The sequence below is a fragment of the Pipistrellus kuhlii genome, unplaced genomic scaffold (assembly GCF_014108245.1).
Source record: "Pipistrellus kuhlii isolate mPipKuh1 unplaced genomic scaffold, mPipKuh1.p scaffold_m20_p_2, whole genome shotgun sequence".
In the NCBI taxonomy this organism is placed as follows: domain Eukaryota; kingdom Metazoa; phylum Chordata; class Mammalia; order Chiroptera; family Vespertilionidae; genus Pipistrellus; species Pipistrellus kuhlii.
The window spans coordinates 164,191,732-164,215,268 of NW_023425515.1; the positions used below are offsets into that span (position 1 = coordinate 164,191,732).

Genomic DNA, 23,537 nt, shown 5'->3' on the forward strand with positions numbered 1-23,537 from the left:
AGTTTCAAGTTCCCTGAGGGAGCCCTGGCTGGTCATGCTCAGCTGGTCATGTGAGCAGGGAGGTCTAAACTCAGGATGTCCTCCTGGACCCTCCACATGGCCCAGGCTGGAGAGACCCCCTGGGGCACACAGTGTGCTGCAGAGACCACAACTTCCTGAGGCTGACCTCAGCCGTTTAACTATGTTCATTTGCATCTACTTGGTGCCCAGAAGGGCCCTGGGCGCTGTTTGGGGGTCTCCCTGAGATTGCAAAGAACTCTCAACATCTAGGTGGCAGGCAGCCTTGTGTAGTGGAGAGAGGGGTTATGAGACAGGCGGAACTAAGGTTTAATCCCAGCTGCAGTATTCACTGCCTCTGTGTCTCTTTGCAGTCACTTTGTCTATCTGGGCTTCAGCTTCCTTGAGAAACTGAGAACAAAAGCTTCCTTGGAGGGTTATTGAGAGAATTAGAGCATCTGGCACTTAATAAATGCTCAATAAATGACCACTCTTTAGACTGTGAGCTCACACATGACAGGGAACCTGCCAGATTCAGCTCTGTGTCTTCAATGACCAACGAAGGGCCCAGCTAAGGGGGAACTCTCGGTGTTGGTTAAATGGATAATGAATTATGGAGGGCACTGAGTAAAAAGGCCTTGCAGGGCTCCCATCTCCCACCACACCCACTCCCACCTCCACGCCTGCCTCCTGGGCAGCTTCGCTCACGTGAGCCTCTACCCTCAGCCTGCCCACTCCTGGGACAGGAAGCTCCCCTCCTACCAAGGTGTCCTCCTCTGTCAGGTGGGACGTTCTTCCTCTGCACAGACCTCTGCGAACTGAGGTCGGTCTCTTTGGGGTTTCCCAGTTCTGCTTTCTGGAGCTGTATGGAATAAGCCTCGTGCTCCTTCCAGAAGACAGGCCTTCGGTGATTTATTACACAATCAAGATGTGCCAGACATTGAGTTACGAACCTCTTATTTTTTCTCATTTGACGCTTTAACCCGGAGGAAGCTCAGAGAAGTGATATAACACATTTTTTATGTGGCAGAGAAATGATTTAGATCCACATCCTTCCCCAAAACACTGCCTTTCCAATGCTCAACGGATCCCCTGGAAGATAGGATTTATTCCAAGTCCCTTCCCTTCAATAAGTGTTTTTGAAATATCTTCTCTGTACCAGGTCTAGAGGTAGGCACTAGGAATAGAGGTGAGTCAGACATAATCCATGTCCTTCAGGCACTTACAGCCTCTCCCAAACCATGTGAAAAGAAGTGAGTGAGACTCACAAGAATTGTGGAAACATTACAGACCTTGGGAGCCTAGGAGGGCTTCCTTGAGGAGGTGACATCTGGGTTGAGTTTTGAAGCATTAATAAGAGTAGACGTGGCTTGTGCCAAGGCGGGGGTGGGTAAGAAAGCAGGATGTTTTGGTGAAAGTGCTGTGCAAACAGGTGAAGGTGTGGAGCCCAGACTGCAGAGGGGCAGTGGTATCAAGTTCAGGATTAGGATTACATACCACTTGAGTGGATCATCCACTGTAGTATGCATAACAATCTCCTGGGACTTGTTTATTTAAAATCTGCAATTTTTATACATTACCTGTAAGTGAATTTAAGAATCTCTGCTTTAAGCAGGTGCCCCCAACTGCTGTAGGGAAACAAGAAATCTTTGAGAGATTTCAAAGGCTATTGAATTCTTGGTCCCTGTCTTTGGAGTCTCAGACTAATCAGGGAGATAAATATGGAAACGAGTCATTACAATGAGGAGCAAAGACCATGAATTCTTAGTACTGCAAGACAAATACTCTTAGTCTTCCAAAGGAAAAAAAAGTGCCATACTTGGGTCTGTAAATTCTTTAGCCATGAGGATGTTAATATTGGTTTCTTGACTGTAAGTGATTGAGCACGGACTTTAGGGTACCAGGTGGCACTGTTGGGTCCTTTTCCTTCATTATTAAAAAAAAAAAAAAAAAAATTTAAACCCTTTCCTGAATAGCGGCCAGGAAATAGTACTGAACCATCAGGTACCAGCTCCAGCTGAGGCGGGAGCTTTTCTGGATAAGCAGTTTCAAAAACAGTACAGCCGAAACCGGTTTGGCTCAGTGGATAGAGCATCGGCCTGCGGACTGAAGGGTCCCGGGTTTGATTCTGGTCAAGGGCATGTACCTTGGTTGCGGGCACATCCCCAGTTGGGGATGTGCAAGAGGCAGCTGGTCGATGTTTCTCTCTCATTGACATTTCTAACTCTCTATCCCTCTCAATTCCTCTCTGTGTAAAATCAATAAAATATATTAAAAAAAAAAATATATATATATATATATATGTATATATATTAATTTAAAACAAACAAACACACAAACAGTACAGCCTAAGGGGCTTGCACTGCTTCCTGGACGTGAGTTGCAGCCTGGGCTTGATTTGCCTTGGAGGGGTCCCGAGGCTCCTAACTGCCACCCCGTACTGTTCATCTCAGCAGGCAACCCCTATGGCCTAGCATGGGCCCCGCCGCGCTCTGGCCACCGAGCACAGAGATGAAGCCAACCACGTCCCTGTTTTCCAGGAACTGAGTCTTGTGGGAAGAGGAGAGATCAATAAGTAGATGATAACACACTGTGATCCGTGCTGTGATGGATGGGCGCGAGCGGGCGGAGACCGCTTCTGACGGCCTCGAGGGTGAAGGGGATGCTTCAGGGTCTTAAAAGAGGATGGTCATGCTTCGTAAAAGATAGAAGGACCTTCCAGACAGAGGTGCCAGCATCACAAAAACAGGGCAGCAAGAAATAGCCTGGGTGTTTTTGTGACTGCTTTGGCAGTGGAGCAGAGACCATAAGCAGTCAGTTCCCTGTTATAGAAGCCCAAGCAAGGAACAAGATGGAGCTAAATATGGAGGCAAGCCCTGGATCATGGGAGTGGGGAGACTTATATGTTGGGCAAAGAATGTTGGCCTTTCCCCTTTAGACAGTAGGAAGGGCTGATTTATAAACTGTAACACAATCACCACTCCGCAAGCCTGGGGAGGGGCACCAGCTGGGAATAGTTTCCACTCTGGGCCCCCAGCAGGTGCAAGTCTCCTCGGTGACTCTCTCTCGACTAGGGCAGCAGAGAAGGGAGGAGCCAGGAGGCAGGCCCCACCCCACCTCCTCGCAGGCCTGCCTCCTGCAGCTGTTTAATGCCCTGAATACCCCTAGAGAGCCTCACCATCAGCTCCCAGGGGTTAAAAGAATGCCAGGAAAGGCAGCCCGTTTCAAAAGCTGGACTCCTTCACAAGTCAACACTGCCACTGGGAGAGAAAATAATTACCTAGTGGTAAAAATCCGATCTCACAAAAATCTTTTTAAACAAAAACCATCTATCGTTCTATGATAAGAGCTTTTTAGTCCTCTTAACAGCCCTAGAAGAAATTAGCCCCGTCTGAGCGGTGACAAAGCCCAGACCGGAAGGTTGGGTAACTTGCCTAAGGTCACACAGCCTATAAAAGGCAAACCTCAGACCCAATCCCAAGTCAGACCTTTAGACCCATGAACTTCCAAGAATATGGTGCCTCTCAGCCCTAATGCGGAACTAAAATTAAAGAGGCATGAATTGCAAAACAAACATTAGGAAACCAAAAAAAAGTTTGCAATACTCTCCCCAAAGTGATTACTTGGACTGTTAAAAAACATAAAATTATTTTTAATTTCTAGTTTCTCAGTTTGCTAGGTGCCCTAAACACTCATGCTTAGCATGCCTTTGACTAACCCAGAAGTGTACACGTCTGTAAGATCTGAAGTCTCACAAATTTTTCAAGCAATTTCATAAAACTTTAACAAATTAAAATGTATTTTCAAGTTTTAAAAATATTGCCAAACAGCTCAAAAAAGGTTTTTTTTGTCCTCATCTTTTGTGTGTGTGTGTGTGTGTGTGTGTGTGTGTGGTTTTTTTGGTGTTTTTTTTTTAAATGTTTTTATTGATTTCATAGAGAGCAAGGGAGAGGGAGAGAGAGAGAGAAACACCAATAATGAGAGAGAATCAATGATTGCCTGCCTCCTACACAACCCCTTCTGGGGGGACTGAGCACACAATGTGCCCTGACCAGGAATCGATGAGTGGCCTCCTGGTTCATGGGTCAATGCTCAACCACTGAGCCACACCAGCTGGGCTTTTTTGTCCCCATTTTGATCTTATAGGCTCCAAGTAAATAAGAATGGCTTCCCCTGTCCACCCAGGTGCCCAGGCTAGAAATCTGTTTTGTTTGTTTGTTTGTTTGTTTATTTTATTTGAACCAAACTGACAACATGTGCCGGGGTAGGGGGTGGTCAGGAGCAAAATCTCAATGCTTTTGAAATCTGGTTATTTTTTAATCCCATGCTTGACTCTACCTTCCTCCTACGCCTACATGACTCCTCCAATCCATTTTCCACCCTAGGGAGATCTAATTTCCAAATGTGATCATTTCATTCTCCCCCTGCTCAAAACCCTTCAGTGCTGCTGCATGACTCACAAGATTAAAGCAAAATTTCTAGACCCTCCGGCTTTTTTACCCATCTCTGGGACTCTTGCTTCCCTTTCTCACAGCACTGAGCATTGCACTGTGAGATCTTAGAGAACACTCATGAGAACACAAACTACTAGTCATTTATGAAACTTCTTCCCCATTAGGCCACCCAGCTGAAGCCTAGCAGGGAGGGAAAACTTTGGGAATAGCTGGTGATGATTCAAATGCCTGCTGGCCAGAAGACACAGTGATGATTCTGCTTGCTGTGGCCAGAATCTGATAGCCCATTTTCAAATCTTGCTTCAAAGGTTGAACAAAAGTGAGAAACTCAACCATGCTAGCCATTATCAACCCATTCCTCCCACAGCAGCCTGGTTATGAAATGGCCTTAGACCTTTGCAACAGTAAATTCTTCTTTCCAGTTTAATAATTTTTGTGAAATGTAACATTTTGACACTGTTAACAGTTATTTCATTGTTCCCAACCTTATCTCAGTATGTGATTCAAGTCAGGGAGGCACCACAGGTTCCAGGCAGAATTTGGTCCATAAAAACAGCCCAGCGCTCTCCTTTTCCTTTCCCTCCCCTTCTTCTTTCCAAGATGTGTTCTCTTAGCCTTGCTTTTCCTCCTGAGCTCCAAGGGCCCTTCTTTTGCCTCTGTAACTTGTTTCCTGAGCCCATGTCTTTTACCACTCACTTCTTCCCCAGTGGCTTTCTAAGTAAACTTTCTCTTATTACAAAATAGCCCTGCACATCTGCTACCCAAAAATCAAGTGAACCAAACAAGATGGCGGCAGAGGTAAACACCTGAACTTGCTGCCTCGCACAACCACCTCAAAACTACAACTAAAAGACAGAAAAGGTATCATCCAGAACCACAGGAAGGCTGGTTGAGTGGAAATTCTACAACAAAAGGAAAAAGAAAAGCACATTGAGACTCAGAGGAGCTATGGAAGTAAAGTACAGAGGTACAGGAAGGTGTGCATGCTGAAAGGGCCGGCAACTGAGGACACAGTTGTCTTTTTCAATCTGCAGGGAGACACAAGCTCCCGACTGCTCTGAACTCCAGTTCTGGGTAAGACTCTGGGGACCCAGAGTCATATGGGGAGAAACTGGACTGTCTGGCAGAGAGCAGAACTCGAGGGCGGCTTTCTCTCAGATGTGCTTGCAATTACCAAGGGACACTGAGACCTGGGGCCCTCTTAGGGCAGTGCTGACTGGGAAGCCATTGCTGTTTGCTCCGCCCTGAGACTCTGCCTCATCCAAGCTGTGCACAAAGGCTTTTACATATGAATGGCTTGGTCCTTTGAAATCTAAACTTACCTAACAAACTGCAGCTGAATCAGAGAGACTAGAACATCCAAAAGAAGGCCCAAGGCCCCGTAGCATCTTGCATTGCTTCACAGCTGGGCCTCATCTGGGCACCTCCAAAACCCAAACATAGAAGAGGAATCTGCAGATCTCTCCCTAACTCCTGCTGGGTGGCCTCAGGCAGATGCTAAATTAGCACCTCCTTGGAGATCCAAGAGCCAGTGTACCCAGGATCAGAGTAGGACCATCCAGGTTACAACTCCTCAGATCTATAAGGGACACACCCAGGGGGCAGACTCCGTGAGCACCAAAGCCCCAATGAAGCAAGTCTTGCCTCATAAGGGTGTCTCCAGTACAGAAGTTCTCCCATCATAGACACAGCTGATCCTCACAGCCAAGTGGCCTGGAGGTCAACTCCTCCCAGTGATACCAACAACAATCAAGGTTTAACTACAACAAGACTTTGCACACAGCCTCCCCAGTTACCTGAGGTGCACCAAGAGTGTCCACCTCAGGTAACTGGGGAGGCTGAGCCACTGGGCCCTGCTAGGACACCTAGCACACAAAGCCATTCTATCAACTCAGGGAAGCAGCCAAAATGTGGAGACAAAGAAACAGGTCACAAATGAAAGAACTGGAGGAAAGCAAACTACTGGATATAGAGTTCAAAACCATGGTTATAAGATTTTTCAAGAATTTTCTAGAAAAGGCTGATAAATTTAGTGAGACTCTTGAGGATATGAAAAAGGACCAACTAGAAATTAAGCATACACTGACTGAAATAAAAAATAATATACATATACAAAGATCCAATAGCAGACTAGAAGAATGTAAGAATCAAGTCAAAGATCTGAAATACAAAGAAGCAGAAAACACCCAACTGGAGAAGCAAAAAGAAAAAAGATGCCGGGACCGGTTTGGCTCAGTGGATAGAGCGTCGGCCTGCGAACTGAAAGGTCCCGGGTTCGATTCCGGTCAAGGGCATGTACCTTGGTTGCGGGCACATCCCCAGTGGGGGGTGTGCAAAAGGCAGCTGATCGATGTTTCTCTCTCATCGACGTTTCTAACTCTCTGTCCCTCTCAATTCCTCTCTGTGTAAAATCAATAAAATATATTTTAAAAAAGAAAAAAAGAAAAAAAAAAAGAAAAAAGAATCCAAAAATATGAAGATAGTGTAAGGAGCCTCTGGGACAACTTCAAGCGTACCAACATCCAAATTATGAGAGTGCCAGAAAAAGAGAGAGCAAGATACTGAAAACCTATTTGAATAAATAATGACAGGATACTTCCCCCACTTGGTGAAAGAAATAGACTTACATCTCCAAGAAACACAGAGAACCCCAAACAAAAGGAATACAAAGAGGACCACACCAAGACACCTCATAATTAAAATGCTAATAGCAAAAGACAAAGAGAGAATATTAAAAGCAGAAAGAAGCCAAAACCGGTTTGGCTTAGTGGATAGAGTATCAGCCTTTGAACTGAAAGGTCCCAGGTTTGATTCCAGTCAAGGGCATGTACCTTGGTTGCGGGCACATTCCCAGTAGGGGGTTTGCAGGAGGCAGCTGATCAATGTTTCTCTCTCATCAATGTTTCTAGCTCTCTATTCCTCTCCCTTCCTCTCTGTAAAAAAATCAATAACATATATATTTTTTAAAAAGGCAGCAAGAGAAAAACAGTTACCTACAAAAGAGCACTCATATGATTATCAGCTGATTTCTCAACAGAAACTATGCAGGCCAGAAGGGAATGGCAAGAAATATTTAAAGTGAAAACAACAAGAAAGCCCAATGTATGGGAGAACATATTTTCAAATGTTATCACTGATAAAGGTTTAATCTCCAACATCTACAGACAGCTTATACAACTTAATAAAAGGAAGATAAATAACCCAATTAAAAAATGGACAATGAATCTAAATAGAATCTTCTCAAAAGAAGACAGAAGGAAGGCCAAGAGGCACATGAAAACATGCTCAAAGTCACTAATTATCCGAGAGATGCAAATCAAAACAACAATGCAGTACCATCTCACACCTGTCAGAATGGCCAACATCAACAAATCAACAAACGACAAGTGTTGGTGAGGTTGCGGAGAAAAAGGAACCCTCGTGCACTGCTGGTGGGAATGCAGACTGGTGCAACCACTGTGGAGAACAGTATGGAGTTTCCTCAAAAAACTGAAAATGGAACTCCCATTTGACCCAGTAATCCCACTCCTAGGAATATATCCCAAGAAACTAGAAACACCAATCAGAAAGGATATATGCACCCCTATGTTCATAGCAGCACAATTTACAATAGCTAGGATTTGGAAACAGCCTAGGTGCCCATCAGCAGATGATTGGATCAAAAAACGTTGGTATATCTACACAATGGAATATTATGCTGCCATAAAAAGGAAGGAATTCTCATCATTTGCAGCAACCTGGATGGAATTGAAGAACATCATGCTGAGTGAAATAAGCCAGTCAATGAAAGAGAAACACCACATGACCTCACTCATTTATGGATAATTAAAGAACATTATAAACTGATGAACCAAAAGGCAGATATAGAGACAGTAAAGCAACAAGCAGACTGTCAAATTACAGCAGGGAGGGTAGGGAGATCTGGGGGAGATAATAGATCAACCGAAGGACTCGTATACATGCATATAAGTACAGCCAATGGACACAAAACTCTGGGGAGGGAAGGTATGCATGGGAGGGGAAGGGAATGTTAAAATACGTACACAGATAATAATTTAATTTTTAAAAAAAAGGTAAAAAATAAAATAAAATAAAATAAAAATAAAAAAGCAAACGAAAGCCCATAGGGATTTACCGAGGAGTTTTACCAAATATACAAAAAGGACTAACACCTCTTCTACTCCAACTATTCCAAAATTTTTCAATAAATGTGATACAGCACATTAACAGACTGCAAGACAAAAGTCATGTGATCATATCAATTGATGAAGAAAAAGTATTCTATAAAATCCAACACTCTTTTTTGATAAAAACTCTCAACTAAGGGGAAATATATGAATCAGTAGGGGATCCCAAAATACTGGTTTTTATTTTTTCAAACTTGAGCAAATTCACTAAGTACATGAATCATTCTTAAAGCATGATAAAAACCTACAGGAAACATCATGTATGTTTTAAAGGAGAAATGGATTTTCTGTCTTTTAAAAAATATATTGTGGCATAAGCACATGTTTAAAATGTGTTTGGGGCACAAAATGTAACTCAAATCACAGTGGATTGTTGTTTGTTTTGGGGGAAGTTGTTGTTGTTTTCAATTTAGTCACTAAACCATTTCCTGAAGCAAAAAATAAAAAAAATAAAAATATTTAAAGTGATGAACAGAAAGAATCTACAACCAAGATTACTCTACCCAGCAAAGCTATCCTTCAGAATTGAAGGTCAGATAAAGAGCTTCACAAATAAGAAACAGCTAAAGGAGTTCATCACCACCAAACCAGTATTATATGGAATGCTGAAAGGTATTCTTTAAGAAGAGGAAGAAGAAAAAGGTAAAGATAAAAATTATGAACAACAAATACATGTCTATCAACAAGTGAACCTAAAAATCAAGTGAATTAAAATCTGATGAACAGAATAATCTGGTGAATATAATAGAATTAGGGGCATAGAAAGGAGTGGACTGAAAATCCTCAAGGGGAAAGGAGTGTGTGAGTATGTGTGTGCGTGGGGGGGTGGTACAGGAAGTATGGACAAAAATCATACACCTATGGATGAGAACAGTATGGGGGGGTCAGGGGAGGGAGGGTGGGAACCGGGTGGATGGGAGCTATGGGAGGAAAAAAGAGGAATAACTGTAATAATCTGAACAATAAAGATGTAAGAAAAAGAAAAAAAATCAAATGAACCTAACTCTTCAAAATTATAAAACTCATCACTTCATTGAAAAGATGTGATTTTTAAAAGATCAAACTGAATTCACTATTTCATTTTTAATGATACATCAAATAAAACCACCAGGGAATAATTACCTTTGAACAGATATTTTAAAAGATCTAAAAGTCATCTGAACAACAGCTTCATGAGGCTTTCCCCTTCCATCTTGTTTTCAGTTTACACATGCAATCCACACTCTAAGCCAATACCACTTGGCTTCATGTTAATGAGCTTTGCTCCAAGGCTAAAATAAAACAATGAGTAAGAATATTTATTATGTGAAAAGTTACAATTATGTAAGAGAGACTTCTCTAGGATGGATCACTCAGCCAAATGATTTGACATGTCCAACATAAATAACTTTGTTTTATTAATGCTAACTCCAGGACATTTTTTTCCATTGTTTGTTTTGTTTTGTTTTGAGAGAGTGGAAGAGAGAGAGGGAGGCAGGAAGAAAGACAGAGAGAGAGAAAGAGCGAGAGAGAGAGACAGAGAGAAAGAGAGAGGCTATCTTACATATGTGCTCCGACTGGGGCTGGGGATTGAACTTGCAACCTAGGTACATATCCTTGACCAGGAATCAAAATCGCAACCCCTCATTGCATGGACTGTTGCTCTAACCACTGAAGATACCAGCTAGGGCCAACATAAATAACTTTTAAAGCACTTTAGGATGGACTGGAACTCAGTGTGGCTCTAAATATATATGTATCCAGTATATAATGGTAGTTGCAACAAAATACCTTAATTCAATAAAAATTTACCTGGCAGTTCAAAGGAAAATTCCTATTGAAATCTTTGAATTTATACTGTTATCTCTCTACTCCACAGATGAAAGTCCAATAATAATTTCAAGTGTGCTGCCCTGGCTGGTGTGGCTATTGGTTGAGCATCACCCTGTGCACTGAAAAGTTGCCAGTTCCATTCCTGGTCCAGGCACACGCCCAGGTTGTGAGTTTGACCGCCCCATAGGGGTGTGCAGAAGACAGCAGACCCATGTTTCATCAATGTTTCTCCCTCCCTCCTTCTCTCCCTCTTTTCCACTCTAAAAATCAATATTAAAAAGTATTTTCAAGTGTGCTGTTAAATTTGCTAAATGCAAACATTCAGCAAATAAGATTTTGGGCAGATTTGCAAAGTTAACCCTGCCCTTGATAGGAAATGCTAGAGGTAGAGTCACTGTATTTTTTGTTTAACATGTGTAGATTTCTGTTGGCTTTTTCACTCTCTACAAGTAAATCATCACTCCCTGACCTTGTACACGTCCTATTTGACAGACTATCTGAATTACATGTTGTGCTTCCATCTGTCAAATGCCTAATAAGTTGATTATTAGGGGTAAAAATCTATTGTTTCGTTTATTATTAGTTTCCTTCTAAGACAGCTGCAACACTGGAAGTACAAAACCGGGAGGTGGTGATGGAAATAACGGTCCTGTGATCAGCAGAATGACAAGCTCGCCCCCTAGTGACAAATTAGGAAGATAATAGAAAAAGCAAATGTTCTTAAAAGGCACAACCACCAAAGAACATAATCTCTACCCAGAACGAGGAGGGGAACACCAGTAACAAAAATATTAATCGAAATAGTTTATTCACAGGAACAGTTAAAAAGGTTCTGTTCTGAGGGACAGAGTGTGTACAAAAGCCTTGCTTACAAATCCCTACCTGAAGCGGCCTGGGGAACGACCTGCTCCCTCAGGGTGACCAGCAGCACCGGGCAGGGGACGGGGGATGCTAGGCCACTAACTGTGATGGTCTCCGCTGACGGAGGGCTTGTGACATCCTCTTTAGCAACCCTGAAACATAACGACCTTTAACCTTCCAGATCTCCATGAACTGAAAAAATGTGACTCTAACGGCAGAACTAAAGCCCACACCAAGGATTACATAAGCCAGAGGGTGGCAGGCGTGACTGTTCTTAGCTCCTTAAGCCCTCTATTATGTAAATCAAGATACTTCCTGATGTTCAAGCCTCCCAACTAAAATAATAATGATGATGATGACGTCTCATTCCTTCTGGCCCTGCGGCTGCTAATTTTTCCAACCTCCTGCTCCTTGTCTCTCCAGCCCCCCAAAAACCTCCGTGGCTCTCTAGTTTGCCGTTTTTCAGAGCTGTAAGAGTTTTGAGATCTAAAACCCAGTTACATGTGGGTCTCTTTTACAGATCACACCAGTTAAAGAAATAAATATTTCAGACTACATCCCAGTAGGTGACACTCCGGGGCAATGGGTGTATGTAACCGGGGCTACTGATAACAAGTCCCAAGTCTTCCAGGTGGATCTCCGAGGGCTGCATCGGGAAGAGGAGGGGGGCCACGCTACCCGAACGTTAGAGGTTGGACGTTTTTCTGCTGTTCTTTATGCAGTTTCATGGCCCGTTGTTTCAGTGCCTCAGCCTTGGCTTCATCCTTAGCGACGCCATCCCCCAGCTTGTACATGCGGCTGGCGTTGGCACAGGCCCAGACGTGGCCCAGGTCACAGGCTTTCATGGTGTATTTGTACGCGAGGCCCATGTCCTTGGGGAGGCCGGGAGCGCCCTGCAGAAACATGGCGCTGAGGTTGAAGCAGCTCGGGGCATAGCTGCCTTCACAGGCCCTTGTGTAATAGTCTCTGGCCGTCCCCAGATCGGGCTGGCCGTCGTCATTGACCTGTCCATCGTGTGCCAGGAGACCAACATTGTGACATGCCTCCACAGACTTCTTGCCAGGCTTCTCACACGCCATCAGAAAGCAGCTGAAGGCAGCTTTCAGGTCCTGGGTCAGTCCGCCTAGGAGTCAGGAAAGAGAAGAAAAAAGTAAATCCAAGCCAGAGAAGAAAAAAGTAAATCCAAGCCAGAATGTCTCAGGCCAAAGTTAGGGAACAATTCCTGAATAAAAAGCACATTCCCCGAGTTAAGGCAGCACCGAAGGAAGGTGGACTGGTTCAGTGCACAGACCTACCAGCTTTTTCAGCCATGGAGCCTGGTTAAAAGGAGACGTTACAAGGCAGACCAAAAAAGTAAAGGTAAAGTGGGAATAATATTGATAGCTACGTCATAGGGTTACAGTGAGAATATGGCATCTTATAAGCACTTTATTAACTGTTTGTTAATCTAAATATATACTGAATGTATGCTATTTGCCAACTACTATGCTAGGTTCTGGAGAACAGATCCTGTCCCAGTCTGAGGATCTTATGGTCTAATGAGACAAACATTAAACAACTACAAAAATAAGTGCATGAACGTAAGTGTGACAAGTGTAGAGAAAAAGTACAGGGTTCTATGAGAATGTCAGGGTTCTGACCTGGACTAGGCAGTGAGATCAAGGAAAGCTTCCCCAAAGAAGTGATATTTGAGCTGTGAAATAACTGGGGGGGGGGGGGGGAGAAAATATGAAAATATTCCAGGCAAAAGGAATAGAATACAAAGAGAAAAAGAGCCCATGTGGCTAGAACCCAGAAATCCTAGGGACAGAGGCTAGAGAGACGGACAGAGGGCAGAACCTACAGGGTACGGTGGGTCGTATTAGGGATCCCGGACTTCGAATCCTAGAAGCAATAATAAATGGGAACCACTAATGGGTCATTTAAAGCAGAGTTCATTACAAGGCTTTTTTCTTTAGTTTTTTTTTTATTAATGGAAATTTGAAATTCCATGTAACACTGAGGCAAGATAGTAAGAAGCTAGGAAGATTCCTGGGCAAGTGAAATGGGGAAACAAAGTCAAATTTGAACAACTTACAGCCAGCTGATGAATTGAAAGACCTTATCGCCCCTAACCAGGGACACTTGAGAGCAAATGGTTTGTAACTCTCCTCCCTAACCAGAGAGTACATATCTTAAATCAGCAGTTGCCAACCTTTCGGACCTCATGGACCACCAGTGGTCTGCGGACCACCGGTTGGCCACTGCTGTCTTAAATCACCCTGGGCAGGGAAAATAGAAAACAGAGACCCAATCAGTGTCATTTGTGCCAGCTAACCCAAAGGACAGATGAAGTCTGGGAAACAAATAAGAAAAACCCCATTAAAGCCAGAAAGACCTAAGCTAAAAGTAAAACAGTAAAGCAGAACAAAGAACAATCCCAAACTCCCCTATACACTCATTTTGATGTATCTGATTATTAAAAATGCGCCTGGAAAGCTGATGAATAGTCTGCTGAAACTATCCCCTAAGATTCTCGCCAGCAGAAGAAGAGAAAAAAAGCACCTCAAGACAAAAGATTCGGTGCAGGCTCATTGTAGAGCACACCCATGCCCCTTCTCAGGCATGAACTTTTTACCCTAAACTCGAAGGGTCCCTGCAAGAGTTTCACCAGGAGAGCAGTGGGCGGTGGCAGCTCATCCTGGGCTTACCTCTCCTGGTCCTGTCTCCAGGCCCCTTTTCTCTGACTTCCCTGTGTGCTGACAGCAGCCTCACCTCGGCTCACTTCCTTCCCACAGCATTTCTGGAATGCCAAAGCAGAGCACCACCTAGACTCTTCGATTGCTTCTTTTGTTTTTGATCCTCACTGGAGGATGTTTTTCCACTGATTTTTAGGGAGAGTGGAAGAGAGGGAAAGACAGAGAGAAACACTGATGCGAGGCACAACACATCGACTCGTTGCCTCCTGTATGAGCTCAACTACTCGCGGGTGTGCCATCCAAAGTAACTTCTGCAGCAACCAATACAAACCAGACCTGTTCAAATTGATAGACTGTTTTACAGTTTAACAAAGCAGTCATCTCTATTCTCATATGATGCACAGAAAAAAAAAAAAAAAAAAAACCTACAAAGAAGGTATGAGCAGCTGAAACTGGTTTGGCCCAGCGGTAAAGCATCGGTCTGCGGACTGAAAGGTCCCGGGTTCAATTCCGGTCAAGGGTATGTATGTTGGTTGCGGGCACATCCCGGATGGGGGGTGTGCAGGAGGCGGCTGGTCGATGTTTCTCTCTCACTGATGTTTCTGGCTCTCTATTTCTCTCCCTTCCTCTCTGTAAAAAATCAATAAAATATATTTTTTAAAAAAAGAAGGTATGAGCAGACCTTATTACTTTTAATTTCATCAATGAGGAATTTGTGGCTCAGGGAAGGAAAATGCTTTGCCTAATGTCACATCAGCTAAAAGTGATATAATCTTTGGCTTTCCACTCTTTCTCCTGCCCAGCTATTCTTGGTAAAGGAGAGTTATTAACTAGTCTGTGTCAAGAAAGAACATGGGGCGTGTTTTCAGGGACAGAGGGCAAGACCAAAGATTATAAAATCCTTTATCTCAGAAGTTCGCACGAGTTGCCAACAGTATTGGCTTTTAAACTTGGCAGGACTCAAGGTCTAATAAACAGCAATCCAAAAGGGCTTGAGTAGCAAAGATCTATTAATGGGACCACTTTGACTTACAACACCTACAGAAATTTATTTAAGAATGTTAGTGTAACAGAGGATTAATTCTTGTTCTCTACCACTCTTTTTTAAATAAAAAATTTTTTTTATTGACTTCAGAGAAGGGAGAGGGAGAGAGAGACAGAAACATCAATAATGAGAATAATTGACTGGCTGCCTCCTGCACACCCACACTGCGAATCAAGCCCACAACCTGGGCATGTGCCCTGAGGGGGAACTGAACTGTGACCTCCTGGTTCATAGGCTGATGTGCTCAACTACTGAGCCATGCCAGCCAGGCCTACTCTTTTTTTTCTTTTTTTTTTAAAAGAAATTTATTGTTTTATTATTTTTAAATTATTTTTTTAAATAGTTACTTAATTTTTAGAGAGAGAGAAGAAGGGAGAGGGAGAGAGAAACATTAATGAAATAGCAAAGCATCAATCAGCTGCCTCCTGCACCTCCCCCTACTGGGGATCCAGCCCACAGCCCAGGAATGTACCTGACGAGGAATCAAATCAGCAACTTTTTGGTGCATGGGATGATGTCCAACCAAATGGCCACACTGGCCAGGGCATCTACCATTGTTGTTTTTTTCCCACACCTGCTCACCTTCTTTCTGCCTGGGACATAACTCTAGCCCACCTCTGCCAAAAAAAATCTACTGTCCTTGAAACACCAGCTTCAATGCCTCCTCCTCTCTGATAGCACCCCTAATGATGACACTGTCCCAGCATTAAACAGTCTCTCTCTGAAGATGCTTCCCAAGCTCTCCTAGGTATAACAGGTATTAGTGTAAATATGTCCCCTGCCCCCATACACTGGTCATGTTTAATTCTTGTTTCACTGTAGATAGCAAATACTAAAAGTATGCTCAACAAAGGTTCAGTGCACAATTATTAATCATATAAGTTTGTATAATAAGCCTGTCTTTCCTTAATTCAATAAGGAACTCAAAGTCTTTGTGGAAAATATAGTAAAATGTGGTATAAAGACAAAAATAATCCAAAATTTTACCAGGACACAAATTGAGAGACATTTTTGGCTTTGCACACTATATTATATAGCTGAATTTATACCATATATAATTTTGTACTCTGCTTTCTTCACTAAATATTATAAGTTTTCCCCACATGAACAAAATTTTTTAGAAACCCTTCCCCCCCCCCCAGAGAGGAAGGGAGGAGAGAGAAAAATAGAAACATCAATAATGAGAGAAAAATAGCCGGGACCGGTTTGGCTCAGTGGATAGAGCGTCAGCCTGCGGACTGAAAGGTCCCGGGTTCGATTCCGGTCAAGGGCATGTACCTTGGTTGCGGGCACATCCCCAGTAGGGGGTGTGCAAGAGGCAGCTGATCGATGATTCTCTCATCGATGTTTCTAACTCTCTATCCCTCTCTCTTCCTCTCTAAAAAATCAATAAAATATATTTAAAAAAAAATAATAATAATGAGAGAAAAATAGAAACATCAATGATGAGAAAAATAGAAACATCAGCTGCCACCTGCATGTGCCCACAACCCAGGCATGTGCCCCCAAATGGAGTCAAACCCAGGACCCTTCCCTCCGCAGGTCAATGCTCTATTCATTGAGCAAAACCAGCCAGAAACATTTTTTAATGTGCTAAATAACATTCCATCCAACGGAAGATATTCATTTAAGCTGCTACTGTTGATAGACAAGTTGTTGTTTTTTTAATTAATATAATGCAGTTATGTACTGCTTATACACTATAAATTAATGATAAATTTGCCAGATGAATAATGCTGGGGTGAATATCTTTGCACATGACCTTTATTTACATTTTTACTTATTTCCTTAGGTTAGGATATTAAGAAAATTACTAAGTTAAAGAAACTCCCCTCTGCATCAGAAGAGAAACCGATGTTCTTGATGATGATAAACTTTCATCAAAATAGGGACTACCACAAACCCAAGGTCCCATGTGAAAGCAGAAATAATCTACACAGCTCCAGAGAATTGAAAAGACATCTTCCTCATCAAACTTTCGCTGAACAACTCTCCAACCAGGCTTGGGCACAGGGAACAAAGGATAAATAAATCATCTTCAAGAAGCTCATGATCTGGTGAGCAAAAAAAAAATAGCTGCCTGTCAAAGGTCATATTCCCTATTTTGGTGGTTTTAAATATGTCCATAAATTCTTTGATATGCCTGGTTTTGAGAGGTGGACTTTTAAGTTCTCTCCCCTTAATGTAGACAAGACTTACTGACTCACTTTTAATAAATAGAATGTGATGGGAATGAAACGTGTGTGACATCAAAGGGTAGGCCACTGAGGATACATCAAAAGACACTGAGGATTCCTTCTTGCTCTCTCTCTTAGATCACTCACTCTGGAGGAAGCCAGATGCCATGGCATGAGGACACAGAGAGATCCATGTCACAAGGAACTGAGGTCACCTGATATCAGCTGGCCAGGAGCAGAAGGAAGTATTTCCATAATTAAGTCATATTAAAATGGGAAAATCCAGTTCCAGTCAAGCCTTCAAATAACTGCACCCCTAACTCCCTGGCTAATGTCTAAAAAAAATCATGAGAGACCCTAAGGCACACAGCTAAGCTTCTCCCAAATTCCTGACCCACTGAAACTATGTGAAGTAAATTTGCTAGAATAATTTGCTATTTAGAGTCGAAAACTTAAAAACTACTCCAGTAATGACTGCAATAGGGCAGGAGGAAAAAAGATAGATGAAAGGGAATTAACCATTATTGATCCCTCCCCTGGGCCAGGCATGTGCTAATGAAGCATACTAATCCCTCTTTTGGAAAAACTGCTGTTTGAAATTCTCTGCTTTTAGATAGTCCCTTGTTCTGTACGTCAACTCTTATTTTTAGACGGTATCTTATTCTGTAAAATGACTTTGCTTTTTCTAGCTTGAATAATAGAGAAGGTCAAACTCAACTGTCTGACCTTGCAAGCTAACCATCTAACCTAAGGGGCTGACACTGATAATACTCCCATGTTCTCATGCCAGGTGTTTATGTTTGCTAGATGTATGCCCAAGGTTACAAGCAGTCTGCAAAAATAACTTACACAGAGTCTGTGTAAAGTCTGCAAAGAGCTAGAAAGATATAAATAGGAGCAGCTTCCTCCATGCTTTTGCTCAGAAATTTGGGAGACATCTCCCTCTGGCGTTAATAAAGACTCCTCATGAATTGGCTCACTAAGGCGCCTTCTGTCAAGCCCGCTGATGTACAGTACAACACTTCATCCTTTTTAATCCTCACAAAATCCCTATGAAGTAAGTATGTTACAAGTGATGTAAAAGGCACAGAGGTTAAGTGACTGGCTCAAGATCCCACTCGCTACTTGCAAATCACATTCCCCAAGGTGTGCCTCACTTAAAAAGCTCCTCTTCCCCTCACCACTCTGCTGAACTCATTTCCAAATCTTCTGGCCACGTGCTGTCCCGATGCCTGTGAGGATCCTTCTGCAGAGGGCTCAGTGTGGGGTCAGCATGACCATCACTGACAAGTACCAAGGAAAGAGGCCCTCCATGCTGAAACTGGTTTGGCTCAGTGGATAGAGCGTCAGCCTGTGAACTGGAAGGTCCCAGGTTCGATTCCGGTCAAGGGCATGTACCTAGGTTGCGGGCACATCCCCAGTAGGAGGTGTGCAGGAGGCAGCTGATTGATGTTCCTCTCTCATCGATGTTTCCAGCTCTCTGTCCCTCTCTCTTCCTCTCTGTAAAAAAATCAATAAAATATATTTTTTAAAAAGAGCCCCTCCTTACCTTTTCCGGTCACATAATAGGCCCCCAGCTTGTAGCAGCTATCGCTGTGCTTGTTCTCTTCACAGTTGAACTTCAACACCTTGGCAGCCTCATCAAAATTCTTCTGGATTCCTTCCAAGTAGTCCACCAGCCGATAACAGCCTGTGAAAAGAGGACAAGAGCTTTACTTCACGTCTGGGGCCATGGCTTAGCAGTAAGGAGGGTCACGGAGTGACAGGCCAGATGTGTCTTCCCTTCAGGACCGGCCTCTGTTCTCCTGAGGCGTGATGAGGAAGGCAGGGAGGAAGGCAGGTGGTGTCCACCATTCCCGCAAAGGCACTGTCTGCCCTTGGGCAGCGACTGAGCAATGTGAAGGACTGGGGAGACCTTGGCCCCTGCACAGACTCCTCCTCTCACCAGCCCTTCTGCTCTGCCAGCCTGGCCGGCCCAAAGACACAGGGACTCCCATAACTGAAACTCTGCGAGCTTTGGGACTTCTTGGGAAATTCAGTTGTCAAACACAGAAAACCAAAAGGGTACAGAGGCTAGTCTTTTTTTTAATATGTTTTATTGATTTTTTTACAGAGAGGAAAAGAGAGTGATAGTTGGAAACATCGATGAGAGAGAGACATCAATCAGTGCCCGCAACCAAGGTACATGCCCTTGACTGGAATTGAACTCGGGACCTTTCAGTCCGCAGGCCGACGCTCTATCCACTCAGCCAAACCGGTTTCGGCCATAGGCTAGTCTTTGTAGCAGCAAGAAAGGGGTGTTTCGATGACTGTACCTAACCCCTCAGCCAGGCTCAGAAGATGAAGTCTGACAACAGAGTAGAAACAGCAGCCACCAAAGGAGCTGGAAATATACTCTCTCTCCTGGGCAGGCTCCAGTCCCAGAAGCCTCTCCTTAACATCTCTCCCCCGTCCCTTCTTCATCCCCAATAACACCCATCTCTCATTCATTTCCAATCGGACGATATTTGACCATCTATGTTCATCTATGCACAAAACACTACACTATCCCAGAAGCTGGGAATACAGTCAACTGCCCTCCTAAAAATTACATTCCAGAGGAGTAAACACAAAAAATAAGTAAATAGGTGAGCAAGATACAAATAGTAATAAGTGTTACGATTGAAATGAAACAGGATTATAAGATAGTTTGCTGTGCATGTTGGGGAAATGGTTAACAGGTGATCAGGGAAGACCAATTCCTTCTGAACTACACCAGAAATCTTTCCCAACCATCTGCTCCTCAAGTAACTCTCCTGTGAATTCTCTCTACACTTAGGACATGGAGCAGCTCTCTTTTTAAGACTTATATAACACAGAGCAACTCTGCATAGTTGATTAGCATTTAAAAAACAGCAATATCGCCCTAGTTGGGTTGGCTCAGTGGTCAGAGTGTTCACGGGCACACTGGGCTTGATTCCCAGTCAAGGGCACGTACCTGGGTTGCAGGTTCAGGAGGCAACCGATGGATGTATCTGTCTATAACCGATGTCCCCCACCCCCTTCCACTCTTTCCAAAAGTACCAATGGGGAAAACAAACAAAAAAAGTTACATCATGTTCTGGAACTAGGCTGCGAGCCGTTATAAGGTAGGGCCGGTGCCATTTTTTTTTTCTCTATAAAAATAAAGTAGGAAGCCCTGGCCAGTGTGGCTCAGTTGGTTGGAGTGTGGATCTGTATACACCAAAAGGTGGTGGGTTCCATTCCCATGGGGGGGCTTGCAGGAGGCAGCCAATCAATGTTTCTCTCTCTTCCTCTCTCTAAAATCAACCAGCCAATACATAAGTAAAGTAGGAGGAAGAAAACCACCCAAAGGCACTGGATTCTCTGAGTGGCCCTCTCTGGACACCACCATTCACCCCACACTCAAAAGTCAACTCAGTGTTCCCAGCACACACAGGGCACTTTCATGTCCGAGGTCCTGGCCACTCACAGTTCCCTCCGCCTGGCAGCGAGCTCCCTTACCTTTCTCCACGCTTGGTCCAAATGCCATCTTCTCAGTGACTCCTCCTGACGATTCCATTTAAAACTGCCCTCCATAATTCCCGACACCGCCCAGTCACTTCTTCCCATTGCACTGACTATTCTCTAACACACTATCCCGTTTATTTCCTTATGTGAACTGTCCAATTCCCGCCCCCCCTCCACTAGAATGTAGCTCCATGAGGACAGGGAATTTTATCTGTTCCCTGATATGTCCCCAGTCCCTCTACTCCAGTGGTCGGCAAACTCATTAGTCAGCAGAGCCAAATATCAACAGTACAACGACTGAAATTTCTTTTGAGAACCGAATTTTTTTTAAATATATTTTATTGATTTTTTACAGAGAGGAAGGGAGAGGGATAGAAAGCTAGAAACATCCATGAGAGAGAGACACCGATCCGTTGCCTCCTGCACACCCCTTACCAGGGATGTGCCCGCAACCAATGTACATGCCCTTGACCGGAATCGAACCTGGGACCCCTTAGTCCGCAGATCGACGCTCTATCCACTGAGCCAAACCGGTTTCGGCGAGAGCCAAATTTTTAAAAGTTAAACTATATTGATAGATATATTGTTATTAACTTAATTAGGGTACTGCTAAGCTGGCCTTTGCAAAAAACTCAAGGGACCAAAGAGCTGCATGTGGCTCGGGAGCCGCAGTTTGCCGACCAGCGCGTCTACCCCAAGTGCCCTAGCAATTCTCTTTCCCGGCCGGCCTCCAGGTTGTAGCCGGCGGAGCGCCGCCCCACGGAGGGTCCGGAGAGTCCTCCTGGAACCCAACACGCGCAAGGTCGCCACTGACCCCATCCCGCCCCGCCGACCCCGGGGGCGTGACCGCTCCCAGATTCCCTTGGAGGTCGCTCACGTGACCTTCCGACCCCGGCCCCTCCCCCAGGCGCTCCCACGTGTTCCCAGGCCGCGCCGGCAGCGCTTACCATCCGGGTCCTTCTCGCGGTAGCACGAGTAGTTGCATTCCACCTCCATGTTCTCCAGAAACGATTTCACCTGCTCCTCGTCCTGGAAGTCCACCAAGCCAGCCATGGTTCCAGCTCGCCCAGATGAGATTAACCTGTCGCTCCAGCCCAGGCCAAGCGGACTCCGGCCCCACGGTCCCGGCAGCCGGCGGGGGGGCGGGGCCTGGGCGGACGCGCCGCGGAGGTCTGCGCGCACCCGCTCAGCTCATTCGCTGGGGCCTGGGCGGGGCCTGGGCGGGGCCTGGGCGGGGCCTGGGCGGGGCCTGGGCGGGCGCGCCACTGCGTAGGTCTGCGCACACCCGCTCAGCTCATTCACCAAGGCCAGTCTTCACACTTTTAGTCTTTGGCGTTCAAATCTTTTCCTCTGGTGCTTCCGTTCCTAAAACTGATGGCAGTCTTTCTGCAGCACTTTTTCTGTGCCAGCTTTGTGGCCTTAAGTCACTTTCTGCCTGTAGTCTCCCCTACATTCATTAGTTCCATAATCTCTAAGGCAGCGTTTTTCAACCGCTCTTCCGCGGCACATGTTGCCTGGTGTGCCGTAGGTGCAGACAAGACAAGAATTTTATAATTTTTCACTATTTTGTTTACTTAATATTTCATAATAAAGTAATTATAAAATACTTTCTTTGTGTTTATTTGATTCCTATTCAAGAGAATTACTTTATATATAGTCAATATAGGCACAGAGTTAAATTTTTTAACATTTTCTAATGGTGGTGTGCCTCGTGATTTTTTTCATGAAACAAGTGTGCCTTTGCCCAAAAAAGGTTGAAAAACACTGCTCTAAGGGCCTACTGTGTGCCTCACCAAGTGCTTCCTTGTAGTAATTCAACAGCTAGGAAAAATGGTCCCTGCATTTAAATAGCTTGCAGTTTAGTAGGAAGACATTTATTTATTCAGACAACAAGCAATGTGAGCACCTTCTAGATATAAGTCTGTACAATTGCAATAAGAAGTCTGGTTCATCTCTATATTCCTCCCAGACCCACCCCCTGCTCCCAACATGGATGACTAAGGCTGTGCTGGGTGATGACTGGAACACAATAGCCGTAGAAGTTGTACAAATAATATTGTTGTGATAGCTAATGTTTAAACAGGGTTGAACTTTGTTCCAAATTCTATTCTAAGAGCATTATTCAAATTCTCATTTAATTCTCACTGTGACACTCCTTGTGACATTATAGGGTAGGTATTATTATATTCCCATTCTGCAAATGAGGAAGCTGAGGTGCATACAGGTTAAGTAACTTGTCCAAGGTCACACAAGAAGTGAGAGAGTTGTAAATATTTTTTTAAGTAAAAGAATGAATGAGTTACATGAGGAATGTGTCAAGGAGATGGGGAAGAGGAAAGGAACTTTTTTTATTTGTTCTGCTCAGAATCATCAGCTTCATAAAGCCTAGACTGAAAGCTCTCCAAAGATGATCCCCTATTAGCCTACCCCTACTGGCATCAAAGAATGTACAACTTCCAAACACTTCCTCATTGGGAAGCAACTTATTGCCACTGGGAAACATCTTTCTTTTCTTTTTCTTTCTTTCTTTTTTTTTTTAAAAAATGTCTTTCAAATAAGTTTTATTTTAAAATTCATATTACTTTACATCCAATTCCACAGTACATCTTTTATAAAAAGAAAACAAGATTGCCTTTTCTTCAAGCCCTTGAGTAAAATTGAAATTCCAGGTGATATGCCACATTTACCTGTGGTTTCTCAAACCCTGATCACATTGGGAGATCCCTCAGTACACGTGCCCCGGGTAGGGAAGGCTGACTTTGGGTTTTGAGCCCACCTTCCTTAGCCTGGCCTCTAAGGTCATCTACAATCTGATT

At 43.9% G+C, this 23,537-nt stretch overlaps 1 protein-coding gene across 2 annotated transcripts; it reads right to left on the bottom strand.

Moving 5' to 3' along the window:
* Positions 1-2,721: 2,721 nt before the first annotated feature.
* Positions 2,722-21,890, bottom strand: LOC118723797 (cytochrome c oxidase assembly factor 7). Of its 2 annotated transcripts, XM_045584605.1 has the most exons (4): positions 21,669-21,890; positions 18,761-18,901; positions 11,957-12,434; positions 2,722-2,737 (listed from the first exon to the last, which is right to left on the bottom strand). In XM_045584605.1, exons 1-3 carry the CDS (start codon positions 21,772-21,774, stop codon positions 11,986-11,988), a joined length of 696 nt encoding a protein of 231 aa, XP_045440561.1. In that variant the 5' UTR covers positions 21,775-21,890; the 3' UTR covers positions 2,722-2,737; positions 11,957-11,985. The 2 variants fall into 2 exon arrangements, with proteins under 2 accessions (XP_045440561.1, XP_036302381.1); XM_036446488.2 differs by lacking the exon at positions 2,722-2,737 and having other exon boundaries at positions 11,240-12,434.
* Positions 21,891-23,537: the final 1,647 nt, after the last annotated feature.

What these genes read in the sequence shown, in the direction of transcription:
- LOC118723797 (XM_045584605.1), bottom strand. Translation starts at nt 21,774, where the DNA reads ATGGCTGGCTTGGTGGACTTCCAGGACGAGGAGCAGGTGAAATCGTTT. An exon ending in CCGCGAGAAGGACCCGGATG is followed by an intron (nt 18,902 to 21,668) that starts GTAAGCGCTGCC and finishes CTCTTTTCACAG; the next exon opens with GCTGTTATCGGCTGGTGGAC. An exon ending in CTATTATGTGACCGGAAAAG is followed by an intron (nt 12,435 to 18,760) that starts GTAAGGAGGGGC and finishes CCTGACTCCTAG; the next exon opens with GCGGACTGACCCAGGACCTG.